We start from the raw sequence: 16,817 nt of genomic DNA on the forward strand, positions 1-16,817 counted from the left end.
GTGTCCTTCCAGTTCTATGCAATAAGGAGAATATCATCAGCTTCGTGCATTTGATAAGATTTATATCCATTTGCTTGATAAAAAGGATAAAAGTAACTTTCCTATTTTTAAATGTAGGGTAGATGCCAGACACTAGTGAGTCAAATTCTGCAGTAAAGTAGAGCTGTAGTCGGATTTCAGCGTTTATCTGAGCATGGTGTGTCTACAGGTGCTGAGAGCCGAGGGATAGAAGTGGCAGGCTAAGAGAGCGGGTCAGAGAACAGGTCAGAAGGCTGTGAAACAGGAGCCCGCAGCCCGGTCAGAGGTTTCCATGGGCCACTTCTCACAAATGCTGTCCTCACGGCTGGAAATGCGGGACGGTCAGTAAGCCACCTCAGATCATATTTTGAAGAAGGCAGCTTATGAATTATAAACTAAGTAATAAAATATTTCTAAATCTGCCAAAGTCCCTTCAGGACAAATAGGATTTTCTTTTGCATCTGATGTTTATGCTGCTCCTGTGAAGATTTAAAATAGCTGGCATTTGTGATGTTTACGGCGTGAACCTCCTCAAAACCTAAACATGAAATAGGATTTGAAGGAATTAGGGAAACGTGAGTTACAGGCTGTTTTTAAATAAATTCTACCTTTCTGCTTTTAAGGAAATACAATAATGGGAATAGATGAAGTGATCCAATAGATGATCAGGTTTCATTGATAGCTAGGAAATGAAGTCTTTATCTTTGGCATTGTCATACACATATGTTACAATGGCTCTAGACATCGCCCGTCAAAATTGGTGTGGTCCATCTTCCAGTTGTCTCCTGTTCTGCAAATGTCTCCTCTGAAAGGAGCCAGTAAGTGGAAATATGACTCCTCATTACCACCAGTGGAGCCTTAGGGACCAAAAGAGTACTTTCCTTTTAAGGTTCTAGCAAGCTATTGATTGGATAATATTTATAACACTCTTAACATTGTGCTAGCACTTCCTAATGATGGAAGTGGGAGGAGGAGTTGTTATTTTTGTTTTATTATTATTGTGGTGATTACTTAGGTTATTTTATTATTTTGACTTTCATTCCTGCCTTTCTAGTCTTCTTCCCAATCCTAACAAAGGAAGATGTAAAGTTGGAAGACTGGATCTTAATAATAGTTATCTGTCTGTGGAAGGCAGGCTGGCGTTTGATGAGACACAGGAAATATGAAAACGTGCCCTCCGGGCCAGGTGTGCAGCTCTCACCCAAACATGAACTGCTGTGTAATTAGGGCATCATAGGCGATGAACTTCATCTGAAAGGGAAACTCCTGCCCATTCACAATTTATGTCCTAAAACTGTCTGCATTAAGATGTTGAAAATGACTGGGATATTTATCAAAAATTCTTCACCAACTTAAAAATTTTTTAAATCACATGCTAAAGGAAGCCTATGGGAAAGAAAACTCTTAGTCTGCAACTTAACATTTCTCTGCAGCAACCCTGTGTCCACCTCTTGATTCCTTTAAGTAATATTTGCTGCCTAAAACACAAAATCTCCTTGCTCAGGCTGCCATTACTTGTCTTCTTCTCAAGCAGCCATAGGTTTTGGGATCTAAACCATCTATTTTTCTTCTTACTCCTAGCTCTGGCCCTTTTTCTAATAGACAGCATGTCCTCTCTTGTGTATTTGTAAAGAAGAAATCTTTTTAAAATAGCACATTAAAAAGTATAAAGTTGCACCTAGGCCCGGGTGAGCCCAAGTGGCCCTGGGTCTGGGAGAGGCCAAGCGTCCCTGGGTCCGGGTGAGACCATGTGTCCCTGGATCCGGGTGAGGCCTCGTGCACCTAGGCCCGGGTGAGCCCAAGTGGCCCTGGGTCTGGGAGAGGCCAAGCGTCCCTGGGTCCGGGTGAGGCCGTGCGCCCCTGGATCCATCCGGGTGAGGCTGGGTCCCAGGCCCGGGTGAGACCACGCGCCCCTTGGGTATGGGTGAGGCCACGTGCCCCTTAGTCTGGGTGACGCCGTGCCCCTGGGTTCGGCCGAGACCAAACCAGAGGGAGTCGGACCTCCATTACCACCATTTGTCCACCATCCAGAGCTGAGGGGTCAGTGCTGACATGTACACATAAGGAACTACTGGACATCGAAATTGGGTCTCAAAAGAACTGTTGGTCCAGGGGGAAGCTCGCTACAGATTGATTCATTTGCCTGTCAGCATAAATATTATTGCTCGTCTCACATTCAGTTCTTATTAGTATATATCTAGTGACATATGATCTCGTTCATCTAGAGGAAATGATGAACAACATAGACTGAGGAACAAGAACAGAACCAGAAGCAAGGAGGCATCGATCGGACTATCGGGCCTCAGAGGGAGGATAGGGGAGGGTAGGGGGAGGGTGGGGGGAGGGGGAGAGTTCAACCAAAGGACCTGTATGCATGCATATAAGCCTATCCAACGGTTAAGTTCAACAGGGGATTGGGGCATGCGTGGGGAGAGGGGTGGGATGGGAATGGGGGGATGAGGACAAATATGTGACACCTTAATCAATAAAGAAATTTAAAAAAATAAAAATAAAAAAATAAAAAAAAAGTATAAAGTTATGTTATTTACTAGAATTAAAATGTTTGAATGATGTATATAAATCTTTTTAAATACTCAAAGCAATCTATATATATATAAAAGTGAAGTGACCAGAACACTGGAATGACCAGTCGCTATGATGTGCACTGCGGCCAGCCAACCGGCCCGATAGGGGGGCAGCCCCTCCCTCTGGCCAGCCCCAGCCAGATTGGGGGCCCAGCTGGCTGGCCAACATCCTGTGGACCCTCCCCTCAGTTAGCCCCTCCTCCTGACCAGCCCTACCTCTGATGCCCCCCCACCCCGATTGGGGGCAGGGCCGGCCAGCTAACCTCCCATGTCCATTCCTCCCTGCTGGCCCGGCCCAATCAGCCCCCATCGAGGGGGGCCAGCCAGACCCCACCTATGGACCAATTCATGCACCGGGCCTCTAGTTGATCATAAAATTAGCTTACATTAAGGGTTAGTTTGCATTGCTACTATGATTGCCATGGTAAACGAATTTTTATTGTTACATTGATAAAGGTGATTTCTGTTCAGTTTCTATTGATTATAAAGTTCTGTCTTAGAAAAAACACTCATGTAATGTGATGTTCTTCCATAAAACTTTCCTTATTCCTCAAATTCCCAGTTCTCTTCACCCTTCTTATGCTCAAGGCTTTTATCACTTAACTCTTTCTATCCACTTAGCTATCACTTATTCACCTTTTATCACTTAATTTTCTCTTTCATTTTTTCATAGGTTTTTGTGTTAACTTCTCTAATTTATTGTAAGCTCCTTGATGAGAGATGCCTGATAGCAGGACTATATTGTACACCAAGCATGTCAAACTCGTGGCCCACAGGCATCATGCCTCGTTTATTTGGCCCGTGTTGGCCTTTGAGTTTGATGTGTTCTTTTACACCATGTGCCACACATAGTTGTTGATTGACAGGAGTCATAATCAACTTCATCTGTTCATTCAAATTTCACTGAATGTCTTTAATGCCACATCAAAAACAACACATATGTACAGTATCTGAAATGTACATCCATTTCTCCCCCAGGTCTATCAGCTTCAAGGCATCCCCAAGCTTCTGCACCTCCTAAAAGTTCAGAATGAAGATATTCAGAGAGCCGTGTGTGGGGCCTTGAGAAACTTGGTCTTTGAAGACAATGACAACAAGTTGGAGGTAGCTGAACTCAATGGGGTACCTCGGCTGCTGCAGGTGCTGAAGCAAACCAGAGACTTGGAGACTAAAAAACAAATAACAGGTAGTGTTTGCTGAATATTAAAGTGTATAGACAGTGCACTTCAGCCAGATGTGTTCTGTCATCTCTTTTGCTTAAGTTTCCTGGGACAAATGATTGATGGGCTCATTGTTATTTGACAGATGGCTTTTAAGGAACATTGTCACCTGCTGGCTAAGCCCCAGGTTCAAGTCAAGTTTGAATTCCTTTTCTTCTGAAAAAGAAATTACAGTGAACTTTGTAATGGGGTTTCAATATTGTCCAATGTGTCCAAAACATTCTGAAGAAACCCAACAAGAACCACACTCAATTTACTTTATTATTTACTCAATACTCTATTTGCTAAATCTAGACAAAGAAAGTAAATTAGTCAAATACTGTCCTAACGTAGAGGATCAGTTTAATCAAATTAACCAAAATACCAGTAACTGTATTTCCCAATCCTCCTATCACCTGAGCCCCTCAAAATACCAGCTTCCTAGCCCACCTAGCCCTCCACCCCAAAAAGAGAAAAAGAAAAGAGTGTCTGGATATGTTTTTCAATTCTGGACTTCCTATACCTGTTCAAATACTGATTTGAACAAAAGAATATCTCCTTTCTACCCAATGTGTTTTACACGAGGAAACTAAAACCCAGAGAAGTTAACCCTTTTAATATATAAATACTTTTTCAATGGTAATAGTTGACTGTTTTTACTTTAAAATGAGGTACTTCATCAATGTGGTTTTATGTTGAATATATTGTGCTTACGCCATCCACACTTTATTATACAACAGCTTTCTTTTTTCTAGAAAACTATTATATCCTCTCTACTTATTTATATCTTAAAATATCACATTTTTTCTATCTTGATGTATTTTAATTTTATAAAACTATATGAATTTTATATAATTTTATAAAATTATATAAAACTATTTTACCATGCTACCCTTCTGCCTGCCTGCTATCATGCCCCATCGCGTAGTTCCTTTCATATTTATGAGTCATATTAAAATACCTACAGAAATTGAGTGATCTAGATACCCATTCATTTATTCAGCCAACATTTACAGGGTAGCCTACCAGGGCCAGGCAGTGAAAAACACAGTCCAGAGAGGTGTTGTGGCGTTTAGTTTCTAGCCATTAAAACATAAACAATTATGTAATGGTTGGCATTAAAAAAAAAAAAAAGCCTCACATTTAGAACCTAACATTTTCTTCATTAAAAATATAGTAATGAACCACAAGAGAGAATCAGATTATCTTGTTTTACAATTAAAAAAAAAAAAGACTTCATGAAGGAGGTATGTTTCATTGTAGATCTTAAAAAAGGGCCCTCACCGGTGTGGCTCAGTGGATAGAGCGTCGGCCTGCGGACTGAAGGGTCCCGGGTTCGATTCCGGTCAAGGGCATGTACCTCAGTTGCGGGCACATCCCCAGTGGGGGGCATGCAGGAGGCAGCTGATCGATGTTTCTCTCTCATCGATGTTTCTAACTCTCTATCCCTCTCCGTTCCTCTCTGTAAAAAGTCAATAAAATATATATTTAAAAAAATAAATTAAAAAAGGGATAGCCTTTGGGCTGATGTTTTAAAGGAGAATGAAAGTTATTCCCAGCAAAGTGAACATCACTACTAGCAAAGCAAAGAAACAGAAAGAAGCTGCTGGTCATGTAGAGGAAGCTTGGATAAGCATGATTGAGGTTAGGGTACCGTGGTTGCTAGAAAGCTTGGGAGGATGTGTGGGTGTGTATCAAGGAAGTAATTCATTGAATCAGACTTCCTCTTCTTTTGTATAGGAAAATAGGAAACTAAGGTCAGAGAACATTCTGTGGTCTTGCTGCCATGGGAACCATTCAGTCATCTTTAGATCAACTACAGAGCTGATCCATGGAGTTTGCTTGTGCTGGTCCCAGGACGTCTAATACAAGCCAAACATGCCTACCAGAGGGTGTTCATTATATGTTCATTGAATTGAGCCGATACTTGAATGTTTGATACAAATCCTCCTAAATAACTTCCTTTAGTTCTATTAGTAGAAAAGTTAAATAAGTGCTTTCCTGGCCTCAGAAATAAATTGTTGACTTAAATAGACATGTTTATATCTTTTGTTGGAAACACAAAGTGAGTAGCCATATATGTGAATCTCTTCTTGTCTATTTCATAGACATCTTTTTATTGGGTCCCTGTTATGTGCTAGTCACTTAGCTTGGGCTTTTCCTTTTTCATGTCTGTTCCTCCTGACAGCTCCAAAAGGTATTATTGACGATTTACATATGATCAAGGTGAGGTTCAGGGGGATTAAATAAATGGCCCAAGGTTACACAGTTAGTAAAGAACAAAGTCCAGATTTGAGTCCAGTTTTATCTGGGTGTTTTGCTCTATCAGAGTGGCTCCCACTGACAGTGTGGGGGCACGGGGTGATTAATCTTTACTCATCTTTGGGAAGGGGCTTGTCTTTGAGAATCTCGGAGGAGAGAGCTCTCCCTCACTTCTCTTTGGCCCTCCCTCTCTCCTCTTGTCACTGCCTGGGTGCAAGCCTTTTCCACTCTCTGTTCTGCTCTTGTGTAGCCTCGGATCCGGCCTCTGTGATTTGGTATCACACATTCCCTGTCTATCCACCACTCTGCTAGTGATTTCTTTCTAAAATGAAAATATTGTCTAATTATGGCCCCCGTTGCCTATGAGGTAAAGTCTGTACTCTGTACATGCCACACACAGACTTTATTATCTGAGCCTGATGACCTTGGCAGCAGTGTCTCCTCTCGTACCCCTCCAGCCCGAGTTCTGCAATGCTCAAGGATCCACCGGTGTTCCATGTTTCCCTTCTGTCTCGATATCTTTGCCACTGTTGCCTTGGACTGGCATCCTGTTCTACACCTAGAAACCTTTAGCTGTCTCAAGCATCACTTCTCTGAAGTATTTTCAAAAGCCATCCCTCTATTTACTTTCAGCCCCTCCCCCTTGGTTTTAAAGGAAGGGGCTTCTCTGATCTACCTTTGCATCCTTTAATGTTAGGTTGCCACTCATTTCCTGCCTGTCTGTTTATTGCCATAACACTGTGGTGCTCATGTAAGATTCTCAACAACTGTGGATGTCTGACCAAATATTTTACAAAGCCAGACTTGTGGCCTGGAAATATTTGGATTATACATAAATAAGAGAATCGGGTGTGTTTGCAGACAAGACCTTGAGTTTTCTAACCAAGTTATTAATAGAACCGTCAATTTATATGTTCTCTCTCTCTCTATCAGAGCTTTGTTCCCTGTAGAGAATGTCATCTCACTTACCTTTCTGGTATTTTCTGTGCCTAGGAGAGAAGCTCTTCCCTCTTCCAATGAAAAGACTTCAGGATCAAAGATCTCTCCCCCTATGAGATTGTTCCCCCTTCCTTACCAGGGAATGTGGTAGTGTACTTGGATTGAAATGAGAACAGTACATACTAGTCTCAGAGATTCATTTTCAAGGTCACTGAGGAATGAGCACTGGCTGTCGTTTGTAGGGCTCTGCCTTGGATTAAAACAGACAGGAGATAAGATTTAGGGAATTCTTGTCCCTCTTCTGTATATGGCAAGGAAGAGTCAGGGGAAGACTGTCGATGAAACATGTTGAAAATTTATTTTAACCTCTGTGTATTTTATGGAAATACTCTTTTGGATTTCTATATTTTCATAAGATATCAAAACCATTTTTCTATAAAATATTCATTGTGCACCTTCTTTAAATAATTATATATTATTTTTTTCTGCATTTGTAATGTGCAACAAGATACCTTGGGTTTATTTTTAACTTGGAATAAATGGCCTTTGTGTTAATGTAATATCCCAGGTAAAATTTATAAAATTTAGGTGAAAGGAAGGGTATGTCCTTGCAAAGGAGATGGTTTTAAAAAAAAAATTCTCATGCTCTGTGATTACTTTGAAAAACAAAGTTAAGCCCTAGTAGATTTGGATCAGTGAATAGAGTGTTGGCCTATGGACTGAAGGGTCCCAAGTTTGATTCCGGTCTAGGGCACCTGGGTTGCAGGCTTGATCCCCAGCCCTGGTCAAGGCGCATGAGGTAGGCAACCAATCAATGTGTCACTCCCTGATCGATGTTTCTCTCTGTCACTCCATCTCCCTTCCACTCTCTCTAAAAACAAGGGGAAAATATTCTCAAGTGAGGATTAACCAAAAAAAAAACAAACCAAGTTAAAAACCCCGGTTCTTTTCCTGCTCCCGCTCCCCTTCTCCTGCACTGAAGAGAACCATTCATTTAATCATAAAATTTGCACATTTTGCTACCTCATTGTCATGCAGACTTAGTGAAATAACTATACTTCCAGTTATATCTGTAAGATATTAAAATAAAGGTAATATCTGTAAGATCCCTTTACAGATCACTAGTTAGCTATGTTTTGCAAATATCACAGTTGACAATAAGTTTCTGGATAATGCAGTTATCATTATTGCTAGCTATTCAAAGTGTATCTCTTACTAGAATTTAGTTCCCTTTCTTTTTGGCTAGAATGAGAGCTTAGTGATAGAAACAATAGGCAGACCAGCTACAACAAAGAACTATAATAATTGAAATTTAGACACTATGAATAAATTACCCAGAAGTTCAAGGTGAGACAAATGAAAATCTAAACTCTAAATATTATGTCAGGGAGTCTAGAATCAGATCATTGAAAGGGACATCTATTCAGGGTCATCTAGTCCACTAGTTTCCCAATACCAGAAATGGGAATCATTTTGAAAATATGAATTCCTGGAATTCATCCTGAGATTCTGGCTCAGTCAGTTTTGGGGGTAGCCCAGAAATATGTGGTTCTGATTTGCCACTGGGCTCATTTGGGAACTGCTAGTTGAGTCTAAAACACTGGTTTCAGAATAAAGCCCTCTCGTCAATATTTTGGTAAAAGATGAGCTCATTTTTATCAGCTCCGATGATAGAGCTAGATCTTACAAGCCGATCTTTCTGTTTTCTTCAGTGCTCTCTTAGAAGTTTATGCTTTCAGTGAGCCAAAAATCTCCTTCCCAATATTGTCCACTCATTGGTTCTGTTTTTACCTGCTGTAATCACAGAAAATGATTTTTCGCTGTTGAATTTGCATTTCTTCAGTTACTGGAGAACATGCATTCCTATGTATATTGGACTCTAATATCTGTTAACTTTGTGTTAATTTTTCTACTAGGCATTGTATTTTAATAATTTATAAGAACTATGTATATTAAGAGTATTAACTCTTTGTCTCATATTGTCATACATGTTTTCCCAATTTGTAATTGATCATTTGTTGGTTTTGTGTGTATATGTGTGAGGGTGTGTTACAAGTATGTATAATCTTGCATCTCTTTTGAGCATTTAAGCTCTTTCCTAGCTTCGGGCCTTACAGAAATTTGGCAGGCATGACATTTCTGTATAATACCCTACATTAAAAATTCAAAAATTATGTGTACTAAAACACCCCAAACCATAGAAATAGCATAGAAATAATAATTGCATGTCAAGCTATAAAGGACATTGAAAGAAAATTCCACTCCCTTTATTCAAAGTAATCTTCCCTGGGTTTTATTGTAGGTGTACTTTTCCTCTGCGTGCCCTGTGTGGTCCTTAATAAAAAGGAAAGTATTATGCTTCACATTTTTAAGCCGCTAGCAGGAAGAAACTCTTTTTTATTTATTTATTGGGGTGATATTGGTTAATAAAGTTAAATGGGTTTCAGTATACAATTCTATAGTAAATCATCTGTATATTGTCTTGTGTGTTCACCACTGCAAGTCAAGTCTCCTTCCATCACCACAAGCAGAGACTCTTAACTTGTTTGCTTATCTAGAACAGGAAGCTTTTTTCCCTTTTCTCTTTTTAACTTTCTTTGGTATCTTAGTAACCAAAACTCTACCTCAGACCTGCCTTTAATTGTTTTCAACCACCTCGGGTTTTATTCTGTCTCTCGCCCTTCCAGGGCCTCTTAAGGTGAAGTGGGAGGAATGAAGTCATTGTGTTGCAAAACCTGTGGCTGAGGGACACTGAGGATGACTAACTCCAATGCTAGTTGGATCAGGAAGAGACCTCTTCATTAGCCAGAATTCTAGTCCTTACAAGACTCGAGACCCAGTGTCGCCGTATCTAATGGAAGCTAAGTGTAGGTTGCAGTGGAAATCTGGTTATTGTTTTAGAAATTAGTCACTTGTACACAGCCAACGTAAATTGTTTAAACACAGAAGATTGCACTAAGCCGAGTGTTCTAATTGATGAGCCAACTACAAGTGTGGTTGAATAATTACCAAGCTTTAACTGCACAGACTTATTTCAGTCCTTAATGTTAGAGGAGATGATATCATCACATAATTCAGTCAAGACTGCCATCTTTGCTTTTTTTTCATAAAGTAGACTGTCCTGTATTCCTATGCTTCCTCTTTCCTTTCATTCAGACAAAGCAGTACCTTTAACCCATGGGCGTTATTGACTGGGCAGTGGGAGAGTGAATGGGCAAGAAAATGAAGATCCCTTCTCTTTCTGTTCCCCCTCTTTCTCCCTTCCTGGATGCTAGTGAGTTAAAGAAGTTTGCTGAGGGTATGAAAGATGGCCAGGCAACTTTATACCTGCTGAGAGTCACTGGAATAACAAGCAATAGGCATGTAGTCCTTCCACTGAATCGGAAGGATTTGAGCAAAAAATTTATAAGAAAAACAAATCCTAAATGTATATCCCATTTTGTATTCTTTCTCACTACCCAGCTTCAGACTGTCTCACAAATGCCTGGAAAGTACAGTATCTTATTATCTTAATTTTTTCCTGAGTTGGCTTATATTGGCCTTTCTCTCTTTAATAGGGGTGTGGTATGGGATGGAGAGAGTTCAGAAGGAAAGGGAAAGTTAAATGAGCAAATGTGGGACCCGTCTTAGACCAATTCTCAGGCCATACAAGTTGTCAGATAGATAAAATACTCTTGTCTCTCCTCCATTGCCAAACTATAAATATAAGAAATAGGTGAGGTAGCCAGCATAAGTCCCAGGAGGACATAAAATCTATCATTGGGTCGGAGTCAATAAATAGTGATTGGTAATGTTGATCAGCCTACTGTTGACAGGCATACGCATAGTTGGAGGCTTTCCTCAGGCCCTTCCTGTGAGTATTGGGAGGCAAATGTGAGGTGGAAGTTGCAGGTCGTGAGGAGCAGGAGGCACAGTGGCGTATTCTCTCTATGCATCTAAGGGAGAAAAATAGGACCCTTTGAAAACATTGAAGTCAGTTATAATAGGGTCATTGCAAGCCTCCCTCTTGGTAGCTCAGAATTTATTATTTCAGTGAGCTCAGCTTATGGTAGGGGCTTAAGAGAAGTGGCAATAAATGTTTAAGGACGTCTGGCTTTCATTCACAATACTGATTAATTTAAATTTGCATAGTTTTATGTTATAAGCTCTCTTCCTCTCCCCCTTCTCTATCTATCTACCTGCCTATCTATCTATTTTTCAATTGTTCTTATGGATCAGCTTCTATTGAATTCTAATAACCTCTAAATAAGTTGTTTCAATTGGAAAAGGGGCTGTCTCCCTAGCCCCACCCTTTTTGTTTATAACTAGTCATAGCCCTAGAAGTGACGGCCTTAACTGATCTTTCAGCAGTTCTTTTGACCCAGTTCTGCACTGTTTTGATTCTAGGATTGCTGTGGAATTTGTCCTCTAGTGACAAACTCAAGAATCTCATGATAACAGAAGCCTTGGTGATCCTGACTGAGAATATCATCATCCCCTTTTCGGGGTGGCCAGAAGGAGACTACCCCAAAGCGAATGGTTTGCTCGATTTTGATATATTCTACAATGTCACAGGATGCCTAAGGTAATGCCACTCTGCAACCCCTCTCCACGCCTCCCCATACACACACACACTTCTTTTCTGTATGCACCTTAAACACTGTATCCATGTCTGTCTAAAACTCTACCCTATGACCGGTAAGGGGAAGCTGTAAGAATATAGATCATTCTAACTACTAGAACCACTAGGTAGAGACAATGAGAAAGTTTCAAATATCAATAGAATATTGTTTCCAAACCCATTTGATTTCAGAAGCTACCCACTATATCTCATAAGAGAGTGAACGTCATTTTCAATAGAAAACCCAGGTATCTGATCTGAACACCTAGAGGTCCATGCACACTGGCCTTCCCCGTCTCACAGGTTTTAAAGCAGTTTTCATGCTATTTTTAATTCACAAAAATCTGCTTTAATGACATGGCTAAAAGACATAATTTTGATCCTGGTGTTTTATTATTTTTATTTTTTATTGAGGTATAGTTGACCTACATTATATTATTTTCAGGTATATAACATAATGATTTATTATTATATGTATTGTGAAATGATCACCACAATAAGTCCAGTTAGCATCCATCACCATATGTAGTTGCAGAATATTTTTTCTTGTGATGAGAACTTTTAAGATTTATTCTCAAATATGCAATACAATTATAATTATAGTCACCATGCAGTACATTACATCCCCAGGACTTATTTCTTTTATATTTTCCTTATTTATTGATTTGAGAGAGAAAAAAGAAAAAAAAAACTGATTTGTTGTTTGACTTATTTATTGGTTGATTCTTGTATGTGCCCTGACTGGAGATCAAACCTGCAACCTTGGCATATTGGGAGGGTGGTCTAACCAACCCACGGCCTGTATTTGCACCTTTTGGCACTTTCAAAAATTTTGCTAACACCCTCCATTCCCCAACTCCTCTCCCACCTTCAACAGTCTGTTCTCTATATCTATGATTTCGGTTTTGTTTTATTTTTAGATTCCACATGTAAGTGAGATCAGACAATATTTGCCTTCCTCTGCTTGACTTTTTTCAGTTAGCATAGTGCCCTCAAGGTCCATCCATGTCATCACAAAAGGCAGAATTTCCTTCTTTTTTTATGGCTGAACAATATTCCATTGTGTGTGTGTGTGTGTGTGTGTGTGTGTGTGTGTGTGTGTGTGCATGCCACATTTTCTTTATCCATTCATCCATCTATGGACACTTAGATTGTTTATACATATTGGCTGTTATGAATAATGCTACAGTGAATATGGGGTTTCATAAATCTTTTTGAGTAAGTGTTTTAGTTTTCTTCAGATAAATACCCAGAAGTGGATATACTGGATCATACTAATTTTCTGAGGAACCTCCATACTGCCTTCTATAGTGACTGCACCAACTTAACATTTCTACTAAAAGTTCCCTTTTCTCCTCATCCTCCCAACACTTATCTGTTCACATTTTGATGATAGCCATTCTTACAGGTGTGAGGTGATAACTCATTGTGATTTTTATTTGTATTTCCCTGATGATCGGGATGTTGAGCATCTTTTGTTGTTGTTGACTTTTCTTTTGGTGTAAAGTCCCAAAAATCACTGCCAAGGCCAATGTGAGAGAGGTAGCCTATATTTTCTTCTAGGAGTTTTATGGTTTCAAGTCTTTAATTCATCTTGAATTAATTTTTGTGTCTGGTCCAGTTTTGTTCCTTTGTATGTGGCTGTTAGTTTTCCCAGCACCATCGACTGAAGAGACTTTGCTTCCCCCATTGTATATTCTTGACTCTTTATTGTAAATTAATTGACCATATATGGGTAGGTTTATTTCTGAGCTCTCTATTCTGTTCCATTGATCTATTTGTCTGTTTTTATATCAATTCCCATACTGGTTTTTTTTTTTTTTAAATACCATACTGTTTTAATTAATTTAGCTTTATCATTTAGTTTGAAATCAGGAAGTGTGTTACCTCCAACTTTGATATTCTTTCTCAAGACTGCTTTGGCTAATTGGGGTCTTCTGTCATTCCATACATATTACAGAGTTTTTTTTATTTCTGTGAAAAATGCCATTGGAATTTTTTCATCCTCACCTAAGGATATGATTTTTTTTCATTGATTCTAGAGAGAGAGAAAGGCAGAGGGAGAGATAGAGAAACATTGATGTTAGAGTGAAATATTGATCACCGCCTCCTGCACAATCCCCATCAGGGACAAGCCCACAACCAGGCATATGCCCCAACCAGGAATTGAACTCACACCCCTTTGGTGCACTGAATGTGATGCTCAACCAACTGAGCCCCACTGAATTTTGATATGGATTATATTGAGCCTGTAGATTGCTTTAGGTAGTGTGGACTTAACAATATCAGCTGTTCCAATCCATAAGAGTGTGGTATATCTTTCCATCTATGTATGTCTTATTCAATGTCTTACAGATTTCCCCTTCTTGTTTAAATTTTTTCCTGGGTGTTTTTAAATAGCTATAAGGCAACATTGCCTAAAGGGACAGAATGTCTTGCCATAAGAACCTACAAAGAAGCTAGTTTGATCAGCATTTCCTAATATTGGGATGAAAAATGCTTGAAATGTTATTTTCCCTTGTGTTGTCAGATGACAACTAAATCAAGAAGAAATAGAGCCCTCGACAGTTTGATTCAGTGGTTAGAGCGTCAGCCCAAGGACTGAAGGGTCTCTGGTTCAATTTCAGTCACGGGCACATACCTTGATTGCAGGCTCGATCACTGGACCTGGTCCAGCTGCATGCGAGAGGCAACCAACCCATGTATCTCTTTCACATAGATGTTTCTCTCTCTGTCTCTCCCTCTCCCTTCCAGTCTTAACTTCTCTAGATTCATGTATATCAAGCTTTCTCATATTTGAAAATATTCATTGTCCTTTATGTTCAAGGATTAAAAGAAATCAGATGGAGGATGTAATAAAAATTAGGCAGCCCCAAGAAGTCAAGATGTATTCTGCCTTTGAATCTTTTCTCTAGTTACAGAGTTCATTTTGTTGTTGTAGTTTTTAGGGAATCTGGGTGTTAACTGAGGGAATTTATTATGGTAAGATGTTAGAGTGAAACTTACCTCCAGAGTTAGTAATGCGTATCAGATACTACTTTTGTGTAATACAGTATGTTAGCTTCTGAGAGTTTTGCAAATAAAAATTAGAAAGTCCTTCAGGAGCTTTTAATCTAGCAGGGGATTCTGCTAAGCAAACCGTGTAGATCACTGCCACAGTGAAATGTGTTAGAGCAGTGGTTCTCTAAGTGGGGCCCCCAGAGCAGTAGCATCTGGAACTTGGAATTCTTGGAATCAGACGCTCTCAGGGTGGAGCCCAGCAATCCACTTGTAACAGGCCCTCCAGGTGCTTCTGGTGCATTGTGGTGTCGCCAGAGGTCCAGGCACAGCGCTGCAGGAATGCAGAACCAAGGGCCGTTCATGCCAGCTGAGTGAGATCAGAATGACACTGAAGAAGAGGCAGAGGCGCCAGGTGAGCTGGGCCGTGCTGGACTATTTCAATTGTCAGAAATTCTCTGAGGACAAAATTCTTGAACAGTATAAGAGGTCTTAAATGGTCTCCCTTGAATCCATCTCCTATATACAGTCCACGGGAACTGCTTTTTAAATGCATTTTTGAGCCTTTAAAACTTTTTGATCCATTTTAAAACATTTGGCATTTTAAGATTTCTCTGTAGCTCCCTTTGCCTTACCATGTGCAGCTGGGTTCCTAATGTGGCAAGTGTGTCAGTCAGGATTTTTTTCTGTTAAAAATGGCAGGTGCCAAGTTGGGATTCCTGGACTCAGGTGGCTGAATGTTGACAGTCACTATGGAATTGAAGGAATTACACCAGGAACCATGGCCTCAAGGACTGGGACAGACATTCAGCATACCTGGAACTCACTCTTTTTTTAAAAAAAAATCTCATGTTTCCTCTCCTTTTGCATGTTGGGCTCGTTCTTGACAAATGCAGACAAGCATACACATTTTTTAAATCTTTAATCCCTAATGCCTAGCAAAGTTTCTGGCATATAGTAAGCAAATGTAAAGTATATGAATGAAAAGAATAAATGAATGAGTGAGTAAGTGAAGATACATGGTGAATTAGGTGAATAATCGAGTCTGTCAAGAATGTCAAATTTTGTTGTTGTTACAGTTGTTGATCCTTACCAAAGGAGATTTTTTCCATTGATTTTTAGATAGAGTGGAGGGTAGGAGGAGGGGAGGGGGGGAGAGAGACATTGATGTGAGAGAAACACATCCACATTGATTAGGTGCTTCCTGTACGCACCCTGACTAGAGCCCAAGGATCGAACCTGCAACCCAGGTACATGCCCTTGACTTGGAATCGAACCTGAGACCCTTTGGTCCGCAGGCTGGTGCTCGGACCACTGAGCCAAACCAGCCAGGGCAAAAGTATCAAATTTGTGATGGAAAGTAATCAAACAGAAGTTGGAAACATAGGCTAAGGCCTGACTCTGGAGGCCCTGAAGGCCATGTTAAGGAGTTCAGTATGGCCCTAGCAGGTTTGGTTCAGTTGGATAGAGCATTAGCCTGCGTACTGAAGGGTCCCAGGTTTGATTCCGGTCAAGGGCACATGCCCAGGTAGGTTGTGGCCTCGATTCCCAGTAGGGGGTATTCTCTCTCATCATTGGTGTTTCTATCTCTCTCTCCCCCCCCCTTCCTCTCTGAAATCAATAAAAATATATTAATAATTTTATAAAAGGAGTTCAGTATCTTCTTCTGTAAGTAATATTATCTAGTGTGGGGAGGGTAGGAATATGATAAATTCTAGGTAAAGAAGAATCATTTTATCAACAGGAAAGATATATTGAGATGGTAAAAATCTAAAGAGAAAGATGTTGCTTAAAAATCTCTTCCAGTGTCACCCCAATAAATTCAAGAAAAAGGAAAAAAGTATCTTCCTATGGTCTTTCCTGTGTCTGAGGAATTAAATGCCTATGTGGTTTGGGAAGACATAATAGCTGAATACACTCCCATTACATAGTCAATCCAAACTACCAACTTGAACTACTTTTAGAGGAGAATATATAAAAAAAAAATCTGGGACATTAAGCACCATAGCATATGCTTACTAAAATATCTTCTCTTACTTCATCTGTATATCTACTTTATTATAATAATGGCTAATATTTATTGATTATGTTCTAGAAATTGTTCTAAATGCTTTATGAGGATTTTCTCAATTTATTCTCACAGCAGTCCTTGTAAAGTATATTTTCCCCATTTTATAGATGAGGAAACAGGGGCTCAGAGAGATTGAGTGATTTTCC

The 16,817-nt window shown here is 39.8% G+C and overlaps 1 protein-coding gene across 2 annotated transcripts in view; it reads left to right on the forward strand.

Moving 5' to 3' along the window:
- PKP2 (plakophilin 2) overlaps nt 1–16,817 on the forward strand; it is an 81,270-nt gene that overhangs the window by 34,193 nt on the left and 30,260 nt on the right. For both annotated transcript variants that reach the window (XM_008140548.3, XM_054718480.1), the window contains exons 5-6: nt 3,582–3,789; nt 11,390–11,567. In XM_008140548.3, coding sequence (XP_008138770.2) covers nt 3,582–3,789; nt 11,390–11,567 — 386 coding nt within the window. The remainder of the gene's footprint in view (nt 1–3,581; nt 3,790–11,389; nt 11,568–16,817) is intronic.

Source organism: Eptesicus fuscus, chromosome 7, assembly GCF_027574615.1.
Source record: "Eptesicus fuscus isolate TK198812 chromosome 7, DD_ASM_mEF_20220401, whole genome shotgun sequence".
Lineage (NCBI taxonomy): Eukaryota > Metazoa > Chordata > Mammalia > Chiroptera > Vespertilionidae > Eptesicus > Eptesicus fuscus.